Source organism: Protopterus annectens, chromosome 16.part0, assembly GCF_019279795.1.
Source record: "Protopterus annectens isolate FY-2018-M chromosome 16.part0, PAN1.0, whole genome shotgun sequence".
Lineage (NCBI taxonomy): Eukaryota > Metazoa > Chordata > Ceratodontiformes > Protopteridae > Protopterus > Protopterus annectens.
In genome coordinates, this window is record NC_056750.1 from 344237386 (window position 1) to 344264601 (window position 27216).

Sequence of the window (27216 nt, forward strand, 5' to 3'; positions counted from 1 at the left end):
GTCTATTTTCTGTAACCCTATTTGCAGTCATCTCTATTGACAAAATCTCCTTTCTCCATTCTTGTGTTGGCATAGTTCTGAGAATACTTTCTTCTGCTTATAAATATAATATTCTGTATGGTTGTTATTATTCTCCTTAAGGATCTACATCCATAATCCCACTTTCTCTCTCTCTCTCTCTATTTCTTCTACTTTCCCCCTGCTTCATCATCCCTTTCTGTTTTGAATTGTAACCTTCTGCTTGTGTTATGTATACACCATCACCTACTTTTATGTAATCCAGGGACTTGAGGCCTGCAACTGAGACCACCTGCACCACAAGGTATGACTTGTCTAAATTTCTGTGGGGGAAGCACCAGGTGAGTAATGATGTAACCCATTCCTGTAGGACATTGGTTAGTACCTCTCCATGGTTTAGACAGACATACCATTCTGCATTTCTGTTACCCAGGGACATCAGGGCTTCAAATGCGATGAACTGTAGCAGAAGGTACATATGTACCTAAAAGCTGCATATATATATATATATATATATATATATATATATATATATATATATATATATATTTTCTTGGTATATAGCAGTATCTGTGCTGCACAGTGGTAGGATCATGCCATGTATTGCCCTTTACACTGTTATCTGTATGTATTGACAGGTTATACTAGGAGAGGAGCAAGCAAAAAAAGTCAACACATACCTGATGTCAGCATCTGAAGAGGCTGCAAATGATAGCATCTTGCACCTGGCACATTCTAAAGACACAGTAACACTATCAGTATCTGTTAGAGTGGAGAAAACGCTCTCTGCTCCCACAGCTGAGGGGGACTGCATAGGAATAGGATGAACCTCCATCATCCCATCCATGTCTGCCCCACACCTAGTACACAGTAAGCACCAAACACAGTAAGCACCAATGCAGGCAGCATCTGAGGTTTACACTATCTCTGTGGCTTACACACACACACACACACACACACACACACGCACTCAGTCACACACACACACTCTCTCACACACACACACACACACACACACACACACACACACACACACACACACACACACACACACACTCTCTCTCACACACACTGTCACACACACACACACACACACACACACACACACACACACACACACACACACACACACACACACACACACACACACACACATCACTGGAGAGAAGCATGTAGGTGGCCATTGGTGCCATGATGCCTGAGTATTCCATGACATGGGTATTACCCTTGGTATCAGTCAATGGATGTGCAGAGCTAAGATCTATGTGCAGGTAGCTGTTACAACACTATGTCAGAGCTCCTTAGTGTACCGCATGTCCTGTGTGAAAAAATTCAGCAGAGGGCAGTGACTACCCACTTGGCAGCCATTAGTACATTCCTGCAGTTGTGGGGATCTAGCTTACATGTTTATGGTTGAAGCTGGTTGTGCACTACAGATGCAGGATAACACTGATGGCACACACCATTTTCAGTATAGCTGCACTGTCCATGGCCGCCTCTATCCCTTGGCTGTGGGTGCTCATCCACAGATGGCCATTGCTTCTGCAGGTCCACTATGGCCTCCACTCCTGGCTGAGGGTACTCACCTAGATGTTGCCAATGCTTGTCCAGCTCCATTGTGGCACACCCCACCTCATATCTATCAGGGTTCCAGAATTCAACAGTTGCCCCCTCCCCTGTAAACTATAATATGACACATACTCATCCCAACTGCAGAATAGTGGATGCATCTGTTGGATAGAATCGCACAGCAGGTGATATGGTGACATTCCCTCATGTGCAACTGACATGCTGAGCCATCCTCTTGACCATTTCTCTCCAGACATAACAATGCAGGGCCACATCGTACACCCAGCCAGCATTCCACCCAAGACGTTCTACCCCATCACCTGACAATGTAATCCCTGACAATCCATGTAAGTGCTTACCACAGGCAAAAGTCTTCACACTTCCACTGAACCCATCCCACCTGTGTAAATGATGAGAATGTGCCCTGCTCAGCCCTCTAGCTACTATGGATATGGTGAAATCTGATGCACAATGTGCCCAGCCAGTGCTCAATAATGTATAGACTGGGTGTGTAAATGCAGAGAGTAGTTTTGCTCTGTGTTTTTCTTGTCATGGCCTATAGCTGTGGACCAGATGCCACCTGCCATTGCAACAGCATAATACACCCATTTCTGTTTCACCTGCGAGTCTACTACAGCTACGTTCTCTGACTTCTCACTCATCTCCTTCTCTGCTAGTGGCACAGGGATGTCAGCTAGTGCTACAGTCTTCCCTTGCTAGAACAGTTTCATAGTACCATGTTATGTTGCATGGCACAACTCATAGATAATTTGCTACAGGTGCCTGGAGCATACTTTGATGCTCCACCAGATGAATCCAGGCAGTGGAAGCAGGACTTTAGCACTTCAAAAACTCATTCAGTAATGTTCCATGTGTGTGGCCGTGTGGTGTTGTATATCATCTTTGCCAGTTTGGTGGCTGTGAATGAGGAGTCATCAGCCATGGATCCAAAGCATATGTAGCATTACCTATAACACCCAATAGCAAGCTCAGTTATGAGTGGTCTGATGCCTGTTTTCATTTTATTGGTCCTTCATGGCTTCTGTGTTTGGCAATGTGTGCACCTATCCACTAGATGATAGCTTCATAGGTTCGTAGGTTTATACTAGGCTAACGACCACCAGGGTCTTTACAAGCCTAACAGTGCAACCCAACTCAGTTTTGACCCGAGTTTCTTGGATACCCATATGGTGGAGTATGTTAGTAAGGAGTTAGATAAAGGTTATGTGGAGGTGATGTCAGTTGGGGATTAATTTACTTACTGTCAATCTCTGTCCATTAGAGACATTGGGGCCAGACCAGGGGTGAATTTGCGATTTCCCATCCAATGATCAAGGTTCTTTTTGAATAGAGTTAGGGATAAACTCTGCTTCACATAGATGGGGAGCTTATTCCTAGTACGGTGATCCTTTGAAACACTGTAAGTTCCTGTAGTTACTATCTATCTTTTTGTTTGTATGACTCCTGCTATAGTAATTGAACCATATGGTTGTCCTGTACTGAGGTACTTCATTTGTGTCTGTAATCCTATGAGGATGTAGTTTCTGTAGGTGCACTCAGTGCTTCAAATGTGTTCTTACTAGTTATACTAAAAAATAATAAATAGTTTCTCTTTGGTAGGATTACCATATTCTGAGTATCCCTGAGCATCTCAGGATAATATTTCCCTTCTTCACTACATTTTTGCTTTGCTTGCTTACTTCTAAGACTTTGGATGAATGCTGCTGTCTTTTTCCTCTTTTGATGTTATTGGCACTGCATTTCCTTTTCTGTGTATCCTTTCTCCATAGATTCAGGGATTCATAGGTACTTACTGTGCTATTGGTCTGTGAAGATATTAAGAAGTCTAGCCTTACATTCCCATGATAGTTTTTTGGCCCTTGTGTTTTGTGTATGAGTAACCCAGAGGTGGGCAGAACAAATGCAGCATGTCCCCCAGGACTTAATGAAGTCATCCCCACTAAACCCTTAGTTAGAACATAGAGCAACTATGAGTATATATGTTAAAGTTTACATTTTTATAAGGTTTTTAACAACTTTTTAACAATTGATGACAAATATGTTTTTTTAAAAAAATATGTTATATGATCCATTGCCTTTACAGCGACAGTGAAACTTTGTTATTTTATACAGGTCACATGTATACGCTAACAAGGCTAAACTGTTGGATACAATGTTGACTGTATTAATTGTATGACACTGTGAAGGATATATTTAAGAGCTTTTAGTTATGCTACTGATGACAATCTTATTTTGTGGTAGCTACCACAATTGTATTTATTAGGACAGTGGTAGAGTACACATCAAGTTTTATTTTAGTAGTATTTTTTATGAATATGTGGGATAGAATGTCATTCATTATTACGTTTTATTTAAATTGGGCAATTTTAAACAATTGATTGATTGATGTATTAGGCTAAAGGCGGGCTTTTTGTGTATAAAAGGGAGTTGTGTTTAATCACGTGTGTTCTGATGAAGTCTTTATACTTAGATGAAAGCGCTTAATCTACACTTTGTTCTGTGTTAAAATAAAGAAAATTGAACTGTGCTTGGATCCTGGCGTTTCCTTGGACATATTTGGTTACTATTCGATTTTGGATTGTTGGATTCCAGGGACATTTCTTTACAGAACAAAGATATGTTGGAACAATTACTTATTGCCCCTATCCATGAGGGACATGGGTGCTAAATGAGGAGAGAATTTGTGGTTTCCCATCTATTCATTCAAATTACATTTGAATGGAGTAACAGAAGTACTCTGTCTTACGTGGAGTGGAAGAAATTCCATAGAAGCCATATTCTCTGTGATGCATAGACATCCCTGCTATTTATGTTGCAGAAGTAGGGTTGCCACCTCTCCGTTTTTTTTCCGGACTATCTGGAAATCAAATTGATTCTCCGGTAGTCCAGAAAACAATTTACAAACTCCAGTAGTCTGTTTCAAAAAGGAAACAGACTATCGGAGTTTGTAAATCGGCTGACGTACTATGCTTTTTTTACAGAAAAGCATAGTAAATCAGCCGAAAACAAGCAGCATGAATGGAAAAAGAGGGCGTTCCCCACTGAGTGATGTCATAATGACGTCACAAAATGGGCAGACTGTGGGCGGGAGAGGGGTAGGGTGGGCAGGGTTACTGGTGACGTGAGGGGTCTGGCTTTACTCCGGTTTTAGCCATGACGAAAAGTGGCAACCCTGTGCAGAAGAGACTAAGATCCCTTAAGTAGGTGTTCATGCTGCCATTGGACTTGCAAATTTTTAGAAGGTCAGAAAGGATAGGGCCTGTTATGGCTTTATATAGTAGGCAGAGGTTACCTGTTAGCAGCCTGTATGATACAGAGAAGAGAGAGAGAAGGCTTTGAGATGGCCTGCTTAATTTTTATGATTTAGGCATTTGACTTTTTGAGTAAGAAAGCATTGCAGTCTTTCCAGTTGTCACAAGTGTTTAGACAGATATATACTAAATGGGGCATTATTCTCAGTTTTCAACCTAATGACAGCTGACTAAAGTACTAAGTACAGTGGAATGACTACATCCTTTGACCTGGATGCCATATCTGTAGGTATAAGCCGTGTGATGAAAAACAACTTCCTCACTATAGTGGAAACTGTTAGGGTACCAAATAACTTTCACACAAGACAGTTCAGCAGAGAATAACAATTTCCTTTATTGTACAGAAAGATATGTACATGGGAGACTAGAAGATCAAGATCTTGGCTCCTTGAACTAGAAAAATTATTATTCTTTATACATTTTTTTCATTAAAAGCAGCATTATTGTAACAATTATAAAACTGCCACTAACCAATTAGAAATTAACAGTATAGCATTAATTTTGCTAACTAAGATCACCTGATTGCTTGTTTATAACATTCCATATTAGGTATAAGTCCTGAATTGAATGATAGCACTTTTGGGCCAGATTCATTAACACCTACAGTAAATGTACACAGTCTGTATTCAAGAACATCCCTACCACATTTTTTGTACTTTCTAGTCACTTAAAAAATTACACTAAGTGAACATGTAGTCTGCACTTTATGGTAACCTTTATGAATTCCCCTCGATACTTAAGGCTACAAGAAAATCAGTAGGAAAACTAAAGTTAGGAGGAAGAAGGTGTGAGTTATGCTTGGGTTGTCTTTTCACTCAGAACGGTGTACACTTAGTGTAGGCATTAATGAATCCTAGGGCAAGTCTTAACTTTTCTAACCCTGTTAGCACTTGCTATTAGACAGAAAGCAAATTAACAGATACATAGTGAAGACTTTGAAGAAATTTCATTCTTGTATGAAAGCATATTAGAAATAAAATGTATTAGTTTTCCCTTCTTTATACTTCTCACCCTTCACAATGCATGGTGATCAAAGGGCAGTTCATTGTCTACATAGGATCCTAGATCCCTGAGTACAGGATCAGCTTTCAGGGCGGATGCTGCCAATGTGAAGTCATGTTTGCTAAAGGATACTGTTATACATTTCGTGGCATTTAGTTTTAGTCCAAAGTTTTGACACCAGCTTTATGTTTGGAAAAGGTTTTGTTGTAGGATCTCAGTGACCTCTCAGTCTTTATGAAGACATCAGGTTTACAGTCATTTAGAAAGTTTGTCAGCCATAAACCCTTAGTTGTTTTGACCCCAAGAAGTAAATGCCAAAGGGGAGTGGCCTAAAGATTGAATTCTGGAGTGCACTATTAATGACAGTCTTTTGGAGGATGTAATTTCTTGGGCTCTGTATGTGAGCCAGTTAGCAATTCAACTAATTACATAGAGATTTACATTTAGCTGGAATAGTTTATTTATAATATCCAAGTGTGGAATGGTGTTGAACACCTTTGCAAGGACTAGGTACACAGTGTGTACTGATTTGCCATCATCCATAGATTCAGTAACTACCTTAAAGAAGTCAACTAGGTTAAGTAGGCAGCATCTACCCATGACAAATCTGAAATGGCTTGGGTCAAGAGTCTGTAGATTGCCTATGTCCTTATTTATTAATTCCGTAATGATCCTTTCCATAGCCTTAAAGATGAGGCTAGTTAGGCTTATGGGTCTGTAATTACCCGGGTCTGTTGATGCTCCACCTTTATGCAAAGGGATGCCTGTTGTTGTCCTCCACTCATCCAGCACAATGCCTGTTTGGAAGCTGATATTGAACAACATATGCAGGGGATCTGACAATTTGTGTTTCAGGCTGGCCATTAGGCATCCTGGTATGTTATCCGGTCCCATGAAAGCAGTGTTCTTGGCCTTGGATAGTGCCTTGTGGACTTTTCTTTCCAGATGTAGTTATATGTAAATATTTGCCTTCTTTTGATCAGTCTTAGAGCATTACCAAGACCCTTGTTAACATTTCCACAGACGGCTTCAGAGACCATATGTTTAAAGGGCAAACAGCAAATCCACTCATTGAATACAGAATGGAAAAAAAATGATTGACAAGATATCCCTACAACAAAATGCATCCCACGTGTTCACTACTCAATCCTTATAAATTCATCATAACCCTGCTCTGCAGCTGTACTTATATTCATTCATTGTACTCGATTGTATCATAGGAATTCATTCATTGTACTTGATTGCATCATAGGATTAATTAAAATTTAATTGTAAGGCGAGTGGCTAATCCTGATGTGAGTGGAGATTATATAGTTTAGCATTTGATATGATCTTGCTGGCATCAACAGCTATTTACAAAAGTCCTTCGGAGTGAACTGGTACCATGAAGCAGCTTTAGCTCTTGTCTGTTGAATATGCTCGATTATTTGAGCATCTCATGCCTGTTAGAGTAATTGTTGTGCAGAGTGAACAAATACCTCGGAGCATTTCATGCCTGTTAAAGTAATTGCTGTGTTCAGTGAACAGATACTGTACAGTGATAACAGTGTATTGGATCCAGCAAATTGAACAGTGATTCACCAGGTCCTAACATACGTTAAAATACTCACCCTTATGAAGTCACACACACACACACACACACACACACACACGCACACACACACACACACACACACACACACACACACACACACACACACACACACACACACACACACACACACACACACACACACACACACACACACACACACACCTTTTTCTCTCATGAACAATCCCAAGGCTGTCATTTATAATTACTAGATAATAGCAGCCATCCTTGAAACATAGTTCCAACCTGCATTTTCATGCATTTGACCTATTTATACAGCTGGATGTTTGAAAGATACTCTCATCACTTGCTTTCTTATAGGTTCATAGGGTTATACAGTGCAAATGACATATTACAAGGGTCTACTTCACCTTATCGCATGTTAAAAATATCGAATGGCTATAATGTTGTAAATGCCGTACATCGAAAGTGTTGTTGCGGGATCATGGTACAGTGGGGATGAGAAAATTTGCTCTTTCCTCACTGTAGTGCGATCTCGGAATTGGTATATGTAATTTAGTGGGTCGCAGCCCCCCCACAAGAACAGTTTCGATGTACGGCATTTTCGATGGTTATGCCGTTCGATATTGTCATCTTTCGACAAGGTAATATAGACGCTATTACAAGCCTTGCCGTGCAACCCAACTCAGTTTTGTCCCAGAGTTCCTTGGAGGCCTATATGGTGGGGTATGTTAGTAATGAAGAAGCTAAGGGTTATGTGGAGGGATATGTTAGTTGGGGATTGATTTACTTACTGTTAATCTCTATCCATCTGTGACATGGGGGGGGGGGGTCAGGCCAGAAGTGAATTTACAGTTTCCCATCCAGTGATAAAGGTTTTATTCAAACAGGGTCAGTGATGAACTCTACTTTATGTAGATGGCGAGATTATTCCAAAGTGTGCAGATCTTTTGAGATACATGCCAGGCTATCCAGCATGTTCTGTGTATGTTCCAGGCAATGTTCAGGAACTTGGATCTAGTGTTTTGGTGATATTTGTTTTGCAGATGTGAAAGGGCTCTATCAGAGCTGGATCTGAAGATTCCTTACATGCAAAGCATAGATCGGCACTCAGTAAACTGTAAGAGACTGAGAACAGAGACAGGGCCTTAAAGTGATCTGTGTAGGGAATGCTGTTCATACCCTGGATTCTCCTGTTGAGGTAGCTTTGAGAGTGTTCCAACTGTTGCAGTTCCTGGTTAGGTACTTGTCAACGGGAGCATTGTACTCAATGATGGGTCTGATAAGAGCTGAGTAGAGTGGTACTATAGCTTCCTTGGACATGGATGCCATACCATTGCTTATGAGTTGGGTGAAATAAAATTATTTTTTTAACAATCTTGCTACATGCTGGTTGAGGTCAGATTACTGTCTACATATGTTCCCAGGGGTTCACTACGAAATTTCGAAATCCCAAAATTTCGAGTTTCAGAATATCGAGTTCAGAGTCTCGAGATCTTGAAATCTCTAAATTGCGAACCTCCCCAACAAAACCACCACCCAACACACTAAAACATGCAAGCCCCCCTACACCCTCCACACCCCCACAACGTAAATATACCAACTCTGAGATCGCACTACAGCGAGGACAAGGGAAATCTCCCGGTCCGTGCTGTATGCCGATCTCTGTTCAGGATTTCGAAGTTTTGAAACTTTAAACATATGATCTTCGATCATATGAAATTCAAAGTTTTGAGCTTCGAAATTCTGAACGGAACCTGTTCCCAGATACCTGTCAGGTCAACTCATTGTTTTTTTATCAATGGAGTAATTAACTTGTGTGGACAGCTTCCCAGAGGACACTATAATGCATTTCTTTGCATTAAGTTTTAATCTGTGACTTTGACACCAGTCATTTATTTTGTAAGATGTTAGTATCATGGGGGCAGTACATGATAGCTCAGGCATCTTCTGTCTGGATCAGCTAGAGGCCTTTGGAATTAGCTTTGACTTCCAGGAAGCAAATGCGTAACAGGAGCGGGCCCAACATAGAGCTCTGGGGTACTCTGTTGCTGACCGGTCTCCTGGTGGAGGTGATCAAACTGATCTTGACTTCTTGGTTCCACTTTGTGAGTCAGCCAGCAATCTAGCGAGTTATATATGGATTTGTATCTAGTTCTGAGAGTTTGTCAACAATACCTGACTGGGGTATTGTATCAAATGCCTTGCCAGGTCAAGGTAGGTGGTATGCACTGTTTTCTCCTCATCCATAGCCTTGTTAGCCCTCTTGAAGAAGTCTACCAGGCTGAGTAGGCAAGACCTTCCATTAAAGCAAATCTGGTATGGATCCAGTGTCTGTAGGTTGCCACTGTCTTTGTTGAACATTTCCATGATAATTCTTTCCATGGCTTTGCAAATTAGACGTGCCAGACTGATAGATCTGTAGTTACCGGGATCAGTTGATGATTCACCTTTAAGAAGAGGGATGACCTTTGTGGCCTTCCACTCACCTGCTATGTAACCTCTTTTGAGGCTGCAGTTAAAGAGTACCTCAAATGGTCCTGTTAGATCATGTTTTAGGCTGTTTAGAAGGCACCAGAGATATTGTTGGGACCCATTGAAGCAGTGTTTTTGGTCTTAGCGAGCGCCACCAGGATTGCTCCCTGTTGGTAGTTGGGGGGATATGCTAGAAGGAATTTCAGAGGGGATAGGGGGGTGAAGTTAGAGCTAAATTTATCAATATATATATACATATATATATATATATATATATATATATATATATATATATATATATATATACACCGTGTCACATTGTTCAGTGAAGGCTGTTTCATTTACCACCACTTCTGGCACTGCAAGGTTTCTGACATTTCTGAAGAAGGCTTTGTGATTGTCCTTAGCCTGGGAATCAATCCTGACCTTGTAACTGGCCTTGTTGGTCTTTATTAGACTTCCTAGTTTCTTGTTTAGTTGAATCAGAGAGCTGTTGTCTTTATAAGAGTTGCTGTTTCTGATTTGGCCATTACTTTTTTCTTTTGTTATATACCCTGCTACGTTAAGGATTTCACCAGTGGAGTTAGTTTAGTTTTGGTGTTAGATCTGGGCTTACTTTTGGTAGATACAGCAGCCTCAATGCAGTCATTTACTTGTCTGTACAGGGTTTTTGTAAATAATTCTGTATAGGTAGCTGTGTTCTCAGGATTTGGGGGTCCCTTGAATTTTTAAAAAGTGCCGCTTAATTTGAGGTAGTTTGCTGTAGAATAATTCCTATCTGTGCTTGGTTTTGGTGGGCTTTCCAGGTTGATATTTATGAAGAGGGAAACAGCTCTGTGGTCCAACCTCAGCACTGAGGATGTGATGGCTAGGGGGTTGCAACGTTCTCCCATTTCGGTGAGTACTAGGTCCAGTACGTTTGATCCTCTGGTTGGAGTGAGCATTATCTGGTCCAGGGTGCTTGTGTTGATAAAGTCCAGGAAATGTTGTGCCTGTGACATAGAGGCAGTGTACATTTCCCAGTCTACAGAGGGGTAGTTAAAGTCACCCAACAATAGGATATTTGATTGGAAGACCTCTAGAAGGTCTAGGTAAGAGTGGCAAACTATGTGGGTCATAAAAGGGTGACCTGTAGCCGGATGCAGGCTGGGACATGGATGAACTCCAGGGCATCATTCTGTTTAACTAACCTGGAGTTTTATTTGCTGCTAACGTAGATCAAGACACCTCTAAATATGTGAAAGGCACTTTAGCCTTGCAATGCTGAGTTCCTTCTACAGCTTTAAACCAAGTTTCAGTAACAGTACAGATGTCTACATTCTCCAGAGTGAGGAGAGATTGTAGGGTGTGGAGTTTCTTGTTTAGTCTCCTAGCTTCATTTTATGAGTATGGTTTATCAATACTGTGCAGCATTTTCTAGTTTGTGCTTCATAGCAGTAAAGTAGTTGTGCAGTTTCAGGTTTGGTGGCAGTACTGTTTCTCACAAAAAGGGAAGTCTTAATGTATTATTTCCCTTCACAGCCAGTTTGCCAGGGATGTGGGATCGCACCATCTCTATTGGAAGTGCCGGAAAAACATTCAGTGCTACCGGATGGAAGGTGAGTAGACTTTAACAGCAGTTCTTGGTTATTTGCCAACACTCCCATCATAGACAGTAAAGAGCTGCACTGCTGTGTAATTAAAATAAATAAATATATATATATATATATATATATATATATATATATTTCCACAGCACCGGTATCTATTGCTATTTCAGTTCAGACTATTGAAGGTAGCTTGCTTGGTAAGCTGAAGTTCACTGGCAATGTTTCTCTGTCAAGGGCTAAGTTTGCTAAAAATCTTTGAATGTTGGGCCATGGGCTCTCTCCTGTGGGGACCCGTCATTATTACTGTAGGATCCTCATCGAATTATCTTAACAGAATAAGCCTACCCATTTTGATGTCTTGAGTATGAGAAAATAATAAGTGACACATAGGTATATAGACACAATGGCTGGCAGAAATGCAAACAAATGAAGTTTAAAAAATTATTTTATTTTCATTAATAAACTGCAATTATATCCATCAGAGACACACGCTCCAGGAATCTAAACCTTGTCATCACAATAAACAAAACATGCTGGAGGGATAGGTTTCTGACCCAGAGACTCCCCAGACTCTGGAACAGACTGCCCACAAATGCAAGCAGAGCGCCTCTTTGGCCCTCTTCAGAAGGAACCTTGATGATTGGATAGGAGACAGGAAATTCACCCCGGGGATCACATCAGTCACCCTGCTAGACAGGGGTCCAGGGAATTAAATAATGTGAGAAGAAATAGTGAGGGAATTGTTATGCCCAGGCTTTTATAGGCCCTAGGTCCGATAGCCTAGTACCAACCTATGAACCTATATCTAATAAACCACTGTCCATTTAGTACACTGCCAAGAATGCTAGTTAAAGTTGTGAAAGGAGTCAACTATGGACAGCTGTTTTTCTCCCACATCTGATAAACATACAGGTATTTCAATTGGTGATCTTCAAAGAAAAAAAAATATAAGTGGTGTATGTATGCCTGTTTGTGTGTGTCTATGTGTGTTTGTCTGCATGAACATGCTAACATGGCAGAAAAGTCTAAGGGCACTTTTGGCTTTAAGAGGTGCCAGAAGTGTAACAGAAAGTTACCAAACTCAGATGGACACTAAGTTTGTTTATATTGCTTGGGCCCATTGCATCTTCAGGAGGACTGCACCATATGTCATGGCTTCAGCCACCAGGCCCTCATAGAGAGTAAAAATAAGTTAATTTTGAAAGGTCTGATCAAGTCAGATTTAGATGAGGTCATATCTGGTTTGTCCCATTTAAAAGATTGATATTAGCTCCTCTTCTTCTTCATCAAAACAGGAGGGAGCTAAAAAGAGGAATCGATTGGCACAGATGACCTTGTTGGCTCCACCACTGAAAATTACAAAAGCTTCCCCAGTTCCCTCAGTGTCTGTGGACCCAACTAGGAAGTCACGTCAAACTTCGGTACTAGTATCAGCACCCAAGTCCAAAGCAGATAACACTTCAGCATCACCTCACTCCATGGTTCCATTGGCTTCGGAACCGAAGGAGTTCCTTTTTGAACAATTACCTTGGGCAAGATATTTGCCATCACTGGATCCTTTTAATGACTGGCCTCCAAGCCCTTTCTTGGAGAAGCCCCGTTCCCCATTGAGCACTTCCATCTGTTCCACCAAGAATCTGACAGTTAGATATTTTCAGGCTAGTGGATCGGCTGGTGGTGATGAGGGGTTTAATTACTTCTTTGGTTCCAAGTCTCCCTAGCTCAGGAACCACATCCATCTTTCTAACTGTTGTTCCTCCTCTGACTCCATCTGAAACTTCGGAGTTTCTGGCACAGACAGTCCTCATTTAGTTTGTATTGGTGCCAATCAGAGCTGTATCTCCTGCACCAATAACAGACCTGAGCTCTTCAGTTTTGTTGGAACTAGAGACTTTTTGGGGCCAAAGCTTCATTGTCAGTTCTAGGGAGCGTGGCTCTCCTCAGATATTATCAGAGCCATCCATGCTTCTTGCAGTGTCGACACACATAAGCTCGGCTCCAGCTTTGGCTTCAGAGGCTGCTTTCTAGGTGTGGGGTGTGACCACGGTTCTGAGGGAGTCTGTCTTGGTTCTGGGCTCCCACCCCTCTACAGGGGGGGGCTGCCTTCCAGGTCATGGAGAGGGCTTTGTCCATTGTGAACTCACTGTCTATACCATCTTCTTCTGGCCAACATCCCAGCCCTTCTCCTTGCCCAGAGCTACCACCAACCTCTACCCTGGGATAGAGGGCACAGAAGCCTCAGGATACTACAATGGTAGCTATGTCCTCTTTGGATACCTCTCTGGCACATCCCACTGAAGAGGTTCCCCTGAAGAGAAAATGCAAGAGAAAGCATTTCAACTTCCCTGAAGAGTCTTACACGGAAGTTACAGATTTCAATGAAGGGAAAGGTTCCCCATGGTCACCCCTGGAAGACGTTTCATTTGGAGACATTTTAGAACTCCTGAAGCAGAGGGGTGGCTGAACTTCCCATCATCCTTCCTCTGAGGAATTGGTATACCTGCAGGCCTTCCGTGCTCCTCTTGGATCTCCACGCCCATTGATGATCTAATTAAATTGATTGCTGAACAGGCTTGGAAGACTTCTGATTCCATCGAGCCAATTCCCAAGAGACCAGACCACATTTTATCAGCTCTGGAGGATCAGCAGCATTGGTCAAAAGGTATTCCAGTAGATGCCGTGGTGGTTGCAGCTGCCACTAGAAAGGAACTTGCAGACGAGAGTCCTACTATCCATCCTCCTAATAAGGAGTCTTGGATGATGGATAGATTTGGGAAGTGCATATATGCTTCGTTGACCTTTGCACTTAGGTCCTTGAACTATATGGCACACTTTACCAGACTCCAGTGAGACCTGATAAAGGAGCTATCAGATACTCTGACAGAAGCCGTATCTGAGGGAGTGCAGGACAGAGTAGCTTCTCAGCTGGCAACCCTTGACTCAATATGTCATTCGTCCATGAGGCTGAATGTGCATGCAGCTGAAGGGACACCTGGGGCAGTGGGTTCTGGCGTAGCCATCAGGAGGCATGCCTGGATGCGTTTATGTGAATTTGCAGAGCCATTTAAGTCTTCTTTCATCATTGCTCCTTTTGACATCTCATCCCTTTTTGGCCCCAAAGTTAGAGACCCCCGCCAGATGTGAGAAAGATGGAAAGACCCTTTCTGCCATGGAGTACACTCCTCAATGACCTTACTCCAAGGACCAGAGGAGTGGGAAGCTATGGTTCAAAAACTCCCAAGGGCCTTTTCAGGACTCATGTGGTAATGACTCATTTCAGGGCAGAGGGAGAAGTTACAATGGAAGACGCTGTCCTAGAGGCAGAGATGGACTGCAAAATCAGGGTTCCAGGGATTCATTCCCTGGTAACTCTTACCAGCACTCCTGAATGGAGGCCTAATTGCTGTCCTTTGGAGGCAGTCGGGGGATGACTATCCCTGCACCTCTCTGCCTGGCTGAAAATAACCACCAGCAGTTGGGTGCAGAGGATCATAACCAGAGGTTACAATATTCCCTTTTCAAATCATCTCAATCAACCAAAGAGAATCCCAGACATTTCACACAGTCACAGGGATGCAGCAGTTGTAGAAATACAAAAACTGCTTGACAAAAGAATCATCCAAACTGTAGAATAGTGTATGTATGTTGTACCTTTAAGAAACATTTCAAGGACAGCACTTGCATACAAATAGCAAGCACATGCTAGCTCCAGTAACATTTTGAAAGTGCAGCCAGAGAGTGAGCATGTATGAGTGTGGGAGCTAGTTTGTTTATACGTTTATCTAAGTTAAAGTTATTAATCCTTAATCCTGATGTGTTTGTACATAATAAAGCTGCTTGAACAGAACCTATGAATGCTCATCTGTTTTAACCTGACTGAACAAGTGACATGGTGTCAGAACCGGGATTCCAGAGACTGCTTTTCAGATCCACGAGGTGCAGAGTTAATAGGAAAGGTAAACTTAGTTAACCGAGCACAAAAAGGTCCAGAAATGAACCAAAGGTAATGAAAACTTGCACAAACGATTTATTTTATAAAAAAAGACAAAATGGAGCATTACAAGGGCACAAACTGCATTATTAAACAAGTGAGAAGGACGAACAGTGTATTAATCAAATGAAATGTGTAAAATTGAGGTACCTGATAAAATGATTATCAGAAAAGCACATAAAGGGTTTGGAATTACCACGGAATTGCAAAACGAGCATGTTTAAAGTAGAACAGGCATGTTTAGAGTAAAACAAGCACAAGAAAAGTATAATGGGTATGGAAAAAGATTAAACGAGCAAAATTAATATAATAAGGGCAAAAAGGGCACATTAAGCATAAATGAAGCAAGGCGGCTGCATGTGTTTTGACAACCTGCTGTGTTTTGGCATAAACTACTGTTTTGCATTGATTGAAGCTATTCAGGGCATAACTAGAGATGTTAAGTTGTCTATCTCGCCTTCATTCTTGCTGGTTGGGTTCAGAGCCGATCCTCGGCTCTGACTCGGCCAGCTTCTAAAGCTCGAGAGCTACATACTGGCTCGAGGCCTCCCCATATCCCATGATGGCTGGCGCTAGAAACCCAGATCTTGTTTGCCGCTTTTGCTGCGAGGTTGCTCTACTGGCTCAGGTCGTATAAAGCTTTTATATTGTCTTTTTTTCTGTCATAAAACTAGTTCGTTTTAGAGTAGAAATTCTCGTTTAGATATATCCTTGGTATTGTAGTTGTTTTTGTATTTGAATCCTTGTCTTTTCCCCTCAGTAACTTATTTTTATTTAGAGAGTTTCCCCTCCCCCTTTCTCTTTCCCCTTTCCTCTTAAGGATTTCCGTTTAAGTTGGAGGATAACCTTTTTTTCTCTCTATCTCCTTTAAAAAAAAAAAATATTTTATTACTGTTAGTTTAGCTATAGTTGATTATAGTTGTTGGTTGTTGTAGTGTAGTTTGGTTCTGGTTACTGTAGTATATTTTTGTGGTGGTTAGTTACGTTAACCCTTTGGTGTGTGTGTTTTTCTTCTTTCAGGATGTCCAAGGATCCTAAGCCGTCCTGTGACTCATGCTGTCAGAAGATGTCTCTGACAGATGGTCACACTTCTTGTGTTTATTGTCTGGTCGCCGTGCACCTGCAGGACTCTTGCTCGATTTGCCATGCATTCAGTCCAAGAGTCCTGCAGGAGCGCAAAAATAAGTTGATCCTTAGAGTTTTACTTAAACCTCAAGATTCACCAGCTAAGGCTCAGCCTGTGAAATCTTCCAGGGCACCTAAACCTTTGGTTCCCAGGTCGGAGCCGTCGTTGGGTGAATCTGTACCTTCCATCTCAGCTCCGGCTGGAGCTGATGCTCCTCCCTCCCAGTCGGCTCCGATACATTCTTTGGAGCCCTCTGAGAGTCAAAAAAGGTCTAGATCTCCTTCTCTGGAGTCGATACGCTCGGCTCCGAGATCACCTCTGCTCCAATCGGAGTGTAGTCATCACTCATCCCACTCTTCTCGGTCCTCAAGACTTTCGGACCATGACTTGGAAAGAGTGGTCAGTAGACTGTTAAAATCGCAGGCCCTTGCTAAAATGTTGTCCAGCCCCCCTCATCAAGGGTTGGCTCCGTCCATGTCTGCAGATATTCCTCCTCCTCCGACTCACCCTTTGAGCTAGGAGCCAGAGTTCATTGGGGTTCGAGTCGTGGAACCGTTGGCTCCGATACCTTCTCCTTCGGTTCCTTCGTCAGCTCCGATCACTTCCATGGTTCCATCCCTGGAGGGATCTGGGTGCCGGGGTTCCCTTGTCGGCTCCGAGGGGGTGAGTGGCATTGGACCATTGTCCGACCCCACTCTCCCCCTCGGTGCTTCGGCTCAGGTGAGCTTGGCTCCCACATTGGCTTCTGAGCCGTCCCCCTCGGTGCGGAGAGGGATTCTGATTTCTTCTGAACCGGACCCCTCTCTGTGTTCTGGTGGGGATGCCTTCAAGGTGATGAGGAGTGTACTGGCCCCCTGAGTCAGTTCCACGATCAACCCCATCGGCTCCTCCCCCTAGGGTGCCTGCGTCAGTCTCTGCCTCTCTTCCAGACCCCAAGCGTGGGGATCCAGCGTCCCAGGACACCCCTTTGTGTGTATCTTCCTCTTCCGAGGCCTCCCCTGATCATTCAGAGGAGCCACCTCATAAGAGGAAATGCAAGAGAGGAAGCATGTTGACTCCCCTGAGTCTGTCACATCAGATACTGACTTTGAGGATTCGGAAGGGTCCCCGAGATCCCCCTCTGAAAGATGTCTCCTTCTCAGACATCTTTGAGATGCTTAGGCAGAGGGGGAACTGGACTGCCCAAAGCTCTTCTGAGGATGAGTCGGTATTCCTGGATGCGTTTGGATCCTGACCTTCCACCTCCTGGGTGTCTCCGCCTTTTGACCCACTGATGTCTGTGGTGGCTCGGAAGGCGTGGTCAGTTCCAGACACAGTGGAACCGGCCCCAGAAGGCCAGCTAAATTCATTACTGCACCACAGGACAAGCAATTTTTGACCAAAGGTGTCCACATTGATGCCATGGTGGTAGCGGCAGCCACAAAGAAGGATCTGTCCATCCCCCTAATAAGGAGTCTAGGACAATGGACAGATATGGGAAGCGGATGTTTTCTTCAGCGACTTTTTCCATGAAGTCTCTGAATTACTTGGGCTACTTTACCTGTCTACAGAGGAACCTCCTTAAAGAGTTTGGAAATACCCTCCAAGATCCATCAGCTGAGGGAGCCCAGGCCAAGGTTGCCTCTCAGCTGGCGACTCTTAATTCAGTGGTGAACTCCTTCATGAGGCTCATTTCTTATGCAGCCGATGGTGCGAGTAGAGCCGCAGACACAGGCGTCGCTCTAAGGAGGTACGCTTGGATGCAGCTTTGTAACTTTGCGGAACCTTTCAGAGCGTCTTTCACCAACACCCCCTTTGATGGTTCCTCTCTCTTTGGATCACAGGGGAAGGACACCCTTACCAGGTGTGAGCAGGAAGGCAAGACTCTCTGCTGTAGGAGTCCATTTTTCCACTCCTTCCAGACCATATCCCAAGGTTCAGAAGAGTGGAAAGATGTGGTTCCGGAAATCCCAGGGAGCCTTGCCGGACACACGTGGTGAGTTTCCCTCCAGGGGCAGAGGAGGGGATAATAACAGACGCCGCCCTTGTGGCAGAGGGGGTCTGCAAAACCAGGGCAGCAGAGAATCTTTCCTGACAAGCCCTTCCAGCATCCCTGAAGGGTTGCCCGGCTGCTCACCTCTGGAGGCAGTCGGGGGAAGATTATCGCTGTACCCAAGAGCCTGGCAAGACATAACACAAGACAAATGGGTACAGTCCGTTATATCCGGAGGCTACAGAATTCCCTTTGTTCACGCTCCTTTCTTGTCGAACAAGTCCCTTCCAGATGTTCCACCCAATCTAAGGGATCAAGCTGTTCAGGAAGTTTCAAACTGCTAAGAAAAAGGGCCATCCAGCAAGTCCCAGCAGACCAGCAATGATCCAGAATTTACTCAGGGTTCTTTTTGGTACCAAAAAAGACAGGGGACTGGAGACCCATTTTGGATCAGACTAAACAGGTCTGTACAAAGAACAAAGTTTTGGATGGTCACGCTACAGTCCATTTTACCCTTTCTGGGTCAGGACAATTGGATGTGCTCCATAGATCTTCAGGATGTGTACTACCACATCAAAATGGACAGGCGCTCCAGAAGATTCCTGCACTTCCGGCTGGGAGCCAGCCATTATCAGTTCAGAGCTCTGCCCTTTGGTCTCACCGCAACCCCCAGGGTGTTCACCAAATGTATGGCAGTAGTTACCGCTCACCTGAGACGGCAAGGATTACAGGTGTTTCCATATCTAGACGACTGGCTCCTCACTGCTACCACCAGGCATCACCTTCTGCAAGCCAGAGACTATACTATCCAGACGTGCTGCAGACTAGGTATCACTATAAATTTCGAAAAATCTGCTTTGTCGTCTTGTCAGTCTATCACCTTTATAGGCGCAAACTTAAATACAAAAGACAGGTCAGCCAGCCTTCCACCAGACAGGGTGTTAGTCATTCGGTGGCATGTCCAGGTCTTGTTAGAATGCAAGAGAATTCAAGCCAGGTTTGTCCTCCAAACCCTGGGTCTCATGGCAGCAACAATCATACTCGTCCCTCTGGCACGTTTTCACATGAAGATCCTCCAATGGCTTCTTTTCACCCAATGTTCCTTCCAGCAGCTTCCCATGTCTCACATGATTATCATCACAGAAGCATGCAAAAGCACCTGGCATGGTGGATGGTCTCCTCATCAGTGCCCCTGGGCAGACCATTTGTACTTCCCCCTCCAGTTGCTACGGTGACCACGGATGCCTCCCTGATTGGGTGGGGGGGGGGAGCATTGTCAGGGCAGAACAGTTCAGGGTACCTGGCAACCTCAAGAGTACCATCTGCACATAAACGTCTTGGAGATGAGGGCCGTGCTTTTAGTGTTGCAAGCTCTTCAGGACTCTCTTCCTACCGGGACAATTGCAATTCAATCGGACAATATGTCAGTCGTGTGGTACATCAACAAGCAGGGCGGAACCAGGTCCTACCCCCTATGTCGAGAAGCACTCAGACTCTTGCAGTGGGTGATCTCTTCCCAACGGTTTCTGACCGCAACGCATATCCCTGGAAAATCCAATGTCATAGCAGACAGGCTGAGCAGAGCTATTCTCATGCCTCACGAGTGGTCTCTGAATCAAGTAGTAGCGGACCAAATCTTCCGCAAATGGGGGCAACCTTGCTGCGACCTCTTTGCCACCCCCTTCAACAGCAAGTGCAGCAACTTCTTCTCTCTCCTTCCACATCCAGAGCATTCCCCCAGGGACACTGTAGTCCACGATTGGCCTCAGGGACTTCTGTATGCATTCCCCCCTTTTCCCCTAATTCCCAAGCTGATACAGAAAGCTACCGTATTGGGTTGCAGAATGATCCTTATTGCCCCATACTGGCCTTGACAAATATGGTTTCCATTCCTTCATCATTATCTTATCGAACAGCCTTGGACTCTGGACCCAGCTCCAGAACTCCTGATCCATCAGTCAGGCGGGCTGCATCATTCCCTACAATCTCTCAAGCTCACGGCTTGGTTGCTCCACTTCCAACCCTAGCCAGGCTTCCTGATATCTCCCAATTAGTGCGTGAAATCATTTTATCATCGCACAAGTCTACCACTAGAAAAACTTACGCTAGTAAGTGAAAACGTTTTTCTTCCTGGGCAGATGCTAAGAATATAGACCTCTTTTCAGCCCCTGTTCACCACATCCTGGAATTTCTTGCGGAGCTCTTTCATACCCGGTCCGCTTCCTCTACAATTAGAGTGCAGTTAGCCACAATTTCAAATTTTCACATTGGCTTTTCAGAAAGTAGTATAATGTCTCATAAGCTTTGTAAGGCCTTCCTCAAAGGAACCACTCTGCTCAGGCCCCCAGTTAGAGATCCTCCACCCCCGTGGGATCTGAATTTGATTCTAGCCTCTCTAATTTTGCCCCCCTTCGAACCTGCAGCTTCCTGTTCTTTTGAAGTTTTTATCTTGGAAAACACTTTTTCTGGTAGCAATTACTTCAGCGAGAAGAGTTTCTGAACTGCAGGCTCTTTGTATCTTTCCCCCGTACCTAGTGTTCCACAAAGACAGGGTTGCTCTTAGGACTAATCCTTCCTTCCTAAGGTCTCTTCTGAGAATAACTTGAATCAGTCCATTGACCTTCCTGTGTTTTTCCCCAACCATTCCAACAGGGGGGAATATAAGTTACATCAGTTAGATGTTCACAGGCAACTGCACTTTTATTTGCATAGGACTAAGGACTTCAGAAAATCGGATCAGCTTTGCCTCTCTTATGCAGAGGACAAACAAGGCCTACCAGTATCAAAAGTAACTCTATGTAGGTGGCTGACTTCTATCATCACCTTTATCTATCAGCTGAGGAATAAAGAATTGCCTGTTAAACCAAAAGGCCACTCCACTACAGCATTAGCCACTTCTGTTGCTTTTCAGGCTAGGTTGCCCATGGAATCTATTTGTGCAGCGGCCACGTGGGCAAACCCTCATACTTTCATCTCGCATTATAAGTTGGATGTGGTTTCCAGGAGCAGAGCTGATTTTGGTTCCACTGTTCTGAAGAGTCTGTTCCATTGAGCCACCCAGGATATTAGGTGCTAGGGACGCTGTCCCAACCAGCAAAAATGAAGGCGAGATAGACAACTCAACATAAAGAAGTTATGTGCCTACCATAACGTTCCATGTTAGTTGTCTCCTCTCGCCTTCTTTCTTGCGTCCCACCCTCCATCCCCTTATCCTACTAGACCGAGAAGAGTTTCTCTATGGATTTACACTGGCTGAGCCTTCTCTGGCTATCCCACTCTACCTGGTAGTCTCTATAGTTGGGCTTATGTATGATAGGATAGGATTCCTTCATTATTTTGTCTGCTGTTAGTCTTACCAAACGAGATCTGGGTTTCTAGCGCCAGGCATCATGGGATATGGGGAGGCCTTGAGCCAGTATATAGCTCTCGAGCTTTAGAAGATGGCCGAGTCGGAGCCGAGGATCGGCTCCGAACCAACCAGCAAGAAAGAAGGCGAGAGGAGACAACTAACATGGAACATTATGGTAGGTACATAATTTCTTGTTATTTGAAGTACCTGAAAGTGTGTAAAAGTGCTTACTGTGTGTACTTATTACTGTGCATTTATTCCAAAGAGTTTATTTGTGTGTAAAGTGCAACTATTTCATAAAATGCAGTAAAAATACAGCCATTTTGAAAAGTTTCTTGTGCTGGTTGTGTCTGTTTGTAAATGTGCCGCCATTACAGAGTGTTTCTTGCAATGTAAAGTTATTTAGCAAAGTATAGCCATTTTGGGAAACTTTCAGTTTGCTGTGTACTGTTTATTCGCAAAGTTTAATTACTTCAAAATGTTTTTACTCTTCTGCCCATTTCATTCACACAGTGCAGTTATTTTGAAATGTTTCTTACACTGATAAGAGGTGATTTCTTACACCACAATGATTTCTAGAGTGTTCTTGTGCCTGAGAGACTTATTTCACAAAGTTCAGTCATTCAGAGGCTTGTTGTGCTATTGGGCATAGTTACAAATACTGGCATAAATTTTAGGCATATGTGCAAGTGTGAAAGTTCGTACAGTTAAAAGTGGACTTGGGTTGCATTGTATTTTACTATAATTTGTTGGCATGTCAGACAATTTCAAAAATCATCACCACTTGTATTTGATGACAATATTGCAGAGAACTGGAGAATATTTGAGCAAGAGTACAATATTTTTATACAAGCAGCTTATTTTGACAAATATACATGTACCAGGGCATTCATTTTGCTAAACCTAGCTGGGTCAGATGCCATTGAAAGAGTGCATTCATTTGTGTATGTACTAGCAGTATATGAGGAGAAGGTGAAAACCATCATGTTGTTGTACAGGCTAAATCAAGGGAAGACCCCGAGTGTTTGAAACGCAAATTCAGGGAAATGTGTAACCCTCAGGCAAATGTTATATTAGAGAGGCATTTGTTTTACACAAGAGATCAAAAGGAAGGAGAAACTTTTGCAGCTTATATTACTGCCTTGAGAAACAGAGCTAAAACGTGTAGGTTTGGTCTTTGGTGGCTTATACGATGAGTTAATAAAGGAAAGGCTTGTGTGTGGTATTAATAGTGCTGCAGTGAGAAAGATTTTGCTTCATGACTGATTTAACACTGAGCAAAGCTATTGAGATTCCTCAAATCCATGAGGTTACAGAAAGGCATACAAGTATGCCTGCAAGTGATAAGTGCATGGTTTCAGCAGGCTCCAGAGCAAATGCAAACAGCATTCAACATGTTGCTAGTAGAAGCAAGCCTAAGCACATGGCAGCTGTAACCCCTGCAAGCGTGGCAGGTAAAACCCGTAGTTTTCCAGCAAGTTCTAAGAAAAGGACATGCTCAGTGCAGAACAAGGGTGAGTCAGCAAAACCCAAATCAAGCTTTATTGTTAACTGTCACAGTTGTTGTGCCAATCATGAGTCTGTAAGATCAAAAATGCTTAACATTTGGTCAACAATGCCACAAATGTAAAAAACTGAACCATTTTCAAAAGTTTTGCAAATCAAGTAAACCTCACACAGTTATAAAGAAAGGTCACTTAAAAAGCAAGTTGATCACATAGAGAGCTGCAATTCTACTTTCTATGTGGATGGTGTGTCAGTGATTAGTGAAAAGGTTGATTCAGTAAATTTGTTGGCAAGGAATGAAGTTTTTTGTACTGTCCAGATCAATGGCAAAACCACCAAGCTCAAAGTAGACACTGGTTCAAAGTGTAATGTTGTCAGCAGACACTTTTTAATTTGGCCAGTTGTGCAAAACTTGTTGCTTTTGGAGGTGAATAAATTCATACCGAAGGCTCGGTAGTGCTTTCATGTTATTTGGCTAGGAACTGCTACAGCTTATTATTCTATGTAGTCTGAAGACCTGTGCAGTCATTATTGGGTCTAAGAGACAGTTTAAGAATTAATTTGCTTTCCTTTACCAAAGAAGTTCATCATATAAGGACATATCCTAGTTCCAATTTTACTGAAGCTATTTTCTCAGAGTATGCTGATGTGTTCGATGACAAGTTGGGCAAATTTCCAATCATGTATTCTACGAAGTTAGACCCAGAGGTCAGTCCAGTGGTTGGACCAGAAAGAAAAGTTCTGACAGCTATACAGAATAAGGTCAAAGCTCAGTTGGATAAAATGGTGTAGCAAGGTATAATTTGTCCAGTCACAGAACCAAATGAATGGGTGTCATCCATGGTAGCAGCCCCCAAAAAAGGCTCAGACGAAATCAGAATATGTATTAACCCAAGAGATTTGAACAAAGCAGACCACATCATCCTATGCGCACAGCTGAGGAAGTGGCAGCCCTAATACTGAACACCACTGTTTTTTTCTGTCTTGGATGCAAAAAATTAATTTTGGCAAGTGATGTTTGATTGCAAATCTTCACTACTGACTACTTTCAGTACCCCATCTGGAAGATGTAGATTCCTCAGGATGCCATTTGGAATAAATTCTGCAAGTAAAGTCTTTCACTGTGCAATGGAGCAAATTTTTTCAGGTTATCCTTGTGCCATAATAGTAGATGATTTATTGGCTGGAGACGATGGTGAAGCAGAGAATGACAGAGACCTTAGAAGAGTTCCAGAAAGAGCATGTGAAGTGAACTTAAAGCTCAATCCTCTGAAGTGCAAATTCAGACTACCAGAAGGTACATATGTAGGTCATTTATTTACTAGCACTGGCTTGCGACCAGACCTATCCAAGCAAGCAGCCATTCTAGAAATTTCAGCATCAGATAATGTTCAAGCTGTACAACGTTTTTTTGGTATGGTCAACTATTTAGGCAAGTTTATATCAGACTTCAGTGAGCTGACAGCATCTTTGAGAGAGCTAACATGCAAAAGTGTTACATGGTTGGAACAGCACCAGAGAGCATTTGAAGGCCTTAAGCAGAAAATTGCCACCTCACCTACAGCTCGACCACAGATATAATCTAATTAAGATACTACAATGTCCATAAATCAGTAGCCCTTTCCTGTGATGCTTCAAAATTTGGTTTTGGCACAATTATTCTTCAAAAAGGCAGACCAGTAGCCTGTGCATCTAGATTTCTTACTCAAACTGAAATGCAATATGCTCAAATTGAGAAAGAACTTTTGGCAATAGTATTTGCATGTTCAAAGTTTCATGATTATATCTGTGGTCGAGCTGTTCAGATTAAAACTGATCACCAACCTCTAGTCATTATTTTAAAGAAGTCTATGCATTCAGCTCCAGCGAGATTACAAAGAATGATGCTCAAATTGCAAAAGTACAACTTCAAAATGGTCTCTACAAAAAACAATCTTCTTTATCTGGCTGATACTTTATCCATATCACCCAGAAATACAACGGAACAGCTTCATGCAGAGAATTTTCACTGATGTCATGGAAGTGCGTAATTTTTCTACAGTGAGACTTGATAAGCTGAGAGATCATGCAAAGACTGATCCAATTTAGCAAAAGATCAACCACTACATTAATGCTGGATGGCCGTCAAAGCAGTCTAGTGTACCACCTGAAGTGCAAATGTGTATTTCTTACAGAGATGAAATGTTGATGGAAGATGAAATTATTTTCAAAGGTCCTAAAATTGTTGTTCCTGCTTCCTTACAGCATGAGTATATCGTAGTCACTCAGGTTCCGAATCTACCAAAAGAAGGGTGAGAGGACTAGTATTTTGGCCTTCTCTAGCAAAAGACATTGATAAAGTACTTTATTCTTGTTCAGTATGCAATAGTACTAAACTGTACTTGCAAAAAGAACTTCTTCAGCTAGGTCAAGTTCCTGAACTACCTTGGTCAACAAGAGCCACTGATATAGTTGAGTGGAACAATCAGTATTACTTATGGTTGGTAGACTGACTCTTATTCAAACTAGTTTGAAATTGATTTGTTATCTAATCTAATGTGCACTGCTGTTATCACCAAGTTGAAACACCATTTCTCAGTCCATGGTAGTCCACACAAAGTTATTTCTGACAGTGTTACCCAGTTTACCAGTCAGCTGTTTCAGAAATTTGCAAAAGCATGGTACTTCGTACATCTTAATAGTAGTCCAGAAGAGTGCAAAGCAATTATTAGAGAAGTCGAATCCTGATAATACTTATGTCTTTTTGAATTTACTCAATCTCAGAAACATAATGCGTGACAATATAATTTGCTCGCCCGCTCACAGACTTCTATCTAGCAAACCAGGACCACATTGCCTATTAGTTCCAGTTTGTTAAGGCCTAAAGTGAAGAACAACAGAAGAATCAGAGCCCAGCTATAGAGAAAGCATTCTTTCCAGAAGTCCAGCTATGATAAATCAAACAGATTTCTTTGTCCATTGAAAGAAGGATTGACAGTGAGGATACAAACGGCAAAAGTTTCGACCAGATTGGTTACGTAACAAGTATATGTGCCAAGCTGAGATCCTACTTCATTAATTCTGAAGGTGTGGAGTACAGGAGAAACTGTAGACATCTTTTTCCTGTATCAGAATCGATATCGTAGCAACGCTCCTGTGATACAGACTCTAGATCTAAGAACAAGCCAGACAATGTTCCTTTTGCAGAACATGTCATAACTTCTACTTCCATTCCTGATGATATTCCTGATGTCGCAAAAACATGAATATGCAATAGTGCTAAAAAAACAGTTAAACCCAATGAAAGCACTATCAGAATTCTGATGCAGTCAAAGTTTTAACTGACGAAAGCACTTAATTTTGATGTTATAATAAAGAAGGTTTGGACTCGCAACAAATAGTGTTTTCATTGGATATTCCTGATGTCCCCAATGTTGAACATTCAGCAGAGACGGTCCCCGTTGCTAGACCTAATTCTAATTTTTATGTCACATGATTTTGTAGTATTTCCAGACCTAGTGTGAAATACACAGCAGCCTAGACATCATTGTCTATATGTGTTTAGTTCTGTATAATTGCATGTCAAAGAATTATTTGTATCAGTTGCATGTCAGTTAATGTGAGTAATACGTGATTCATTTCTCAAAGAGAGAGGATGTAGAATAGTGTGTGTATGTTGTACCTTTAAGAAGCATTTCAAGGACAGCACATGCATATAAATTGCAAGGACGTGCTAACTTCAGTGCCATTTTGAGA

General features: G+C 42.6%; 1 protein-coding gene across 7 annotated transcripts in view; it reads left to right on the plus strand.

Annotated features, from left to right (window-relative positions):
* The window catches only part of KYAT1 (kynurenine aminotransferase 1), a 1131910-nt gene that overhangs the window by 932125 nt on the left and 172569 nt on the right, over positions 1 to 27216 (plus strand). For all 7 annotated transcript variants that reach the window (XM_044058797.1, XM_044058798.1, XM_044058802.1 and 4 more), the window contains one exon: positions 11470 to 11546. In XM_044058797.1, the coding sequence (XP_043914732.1) occupies positions 11470 to 11546 (77 nt within the window). The remainder of the gene's footprint in view (positions 1 to 11469; positions 11547 to 27216) is intronic.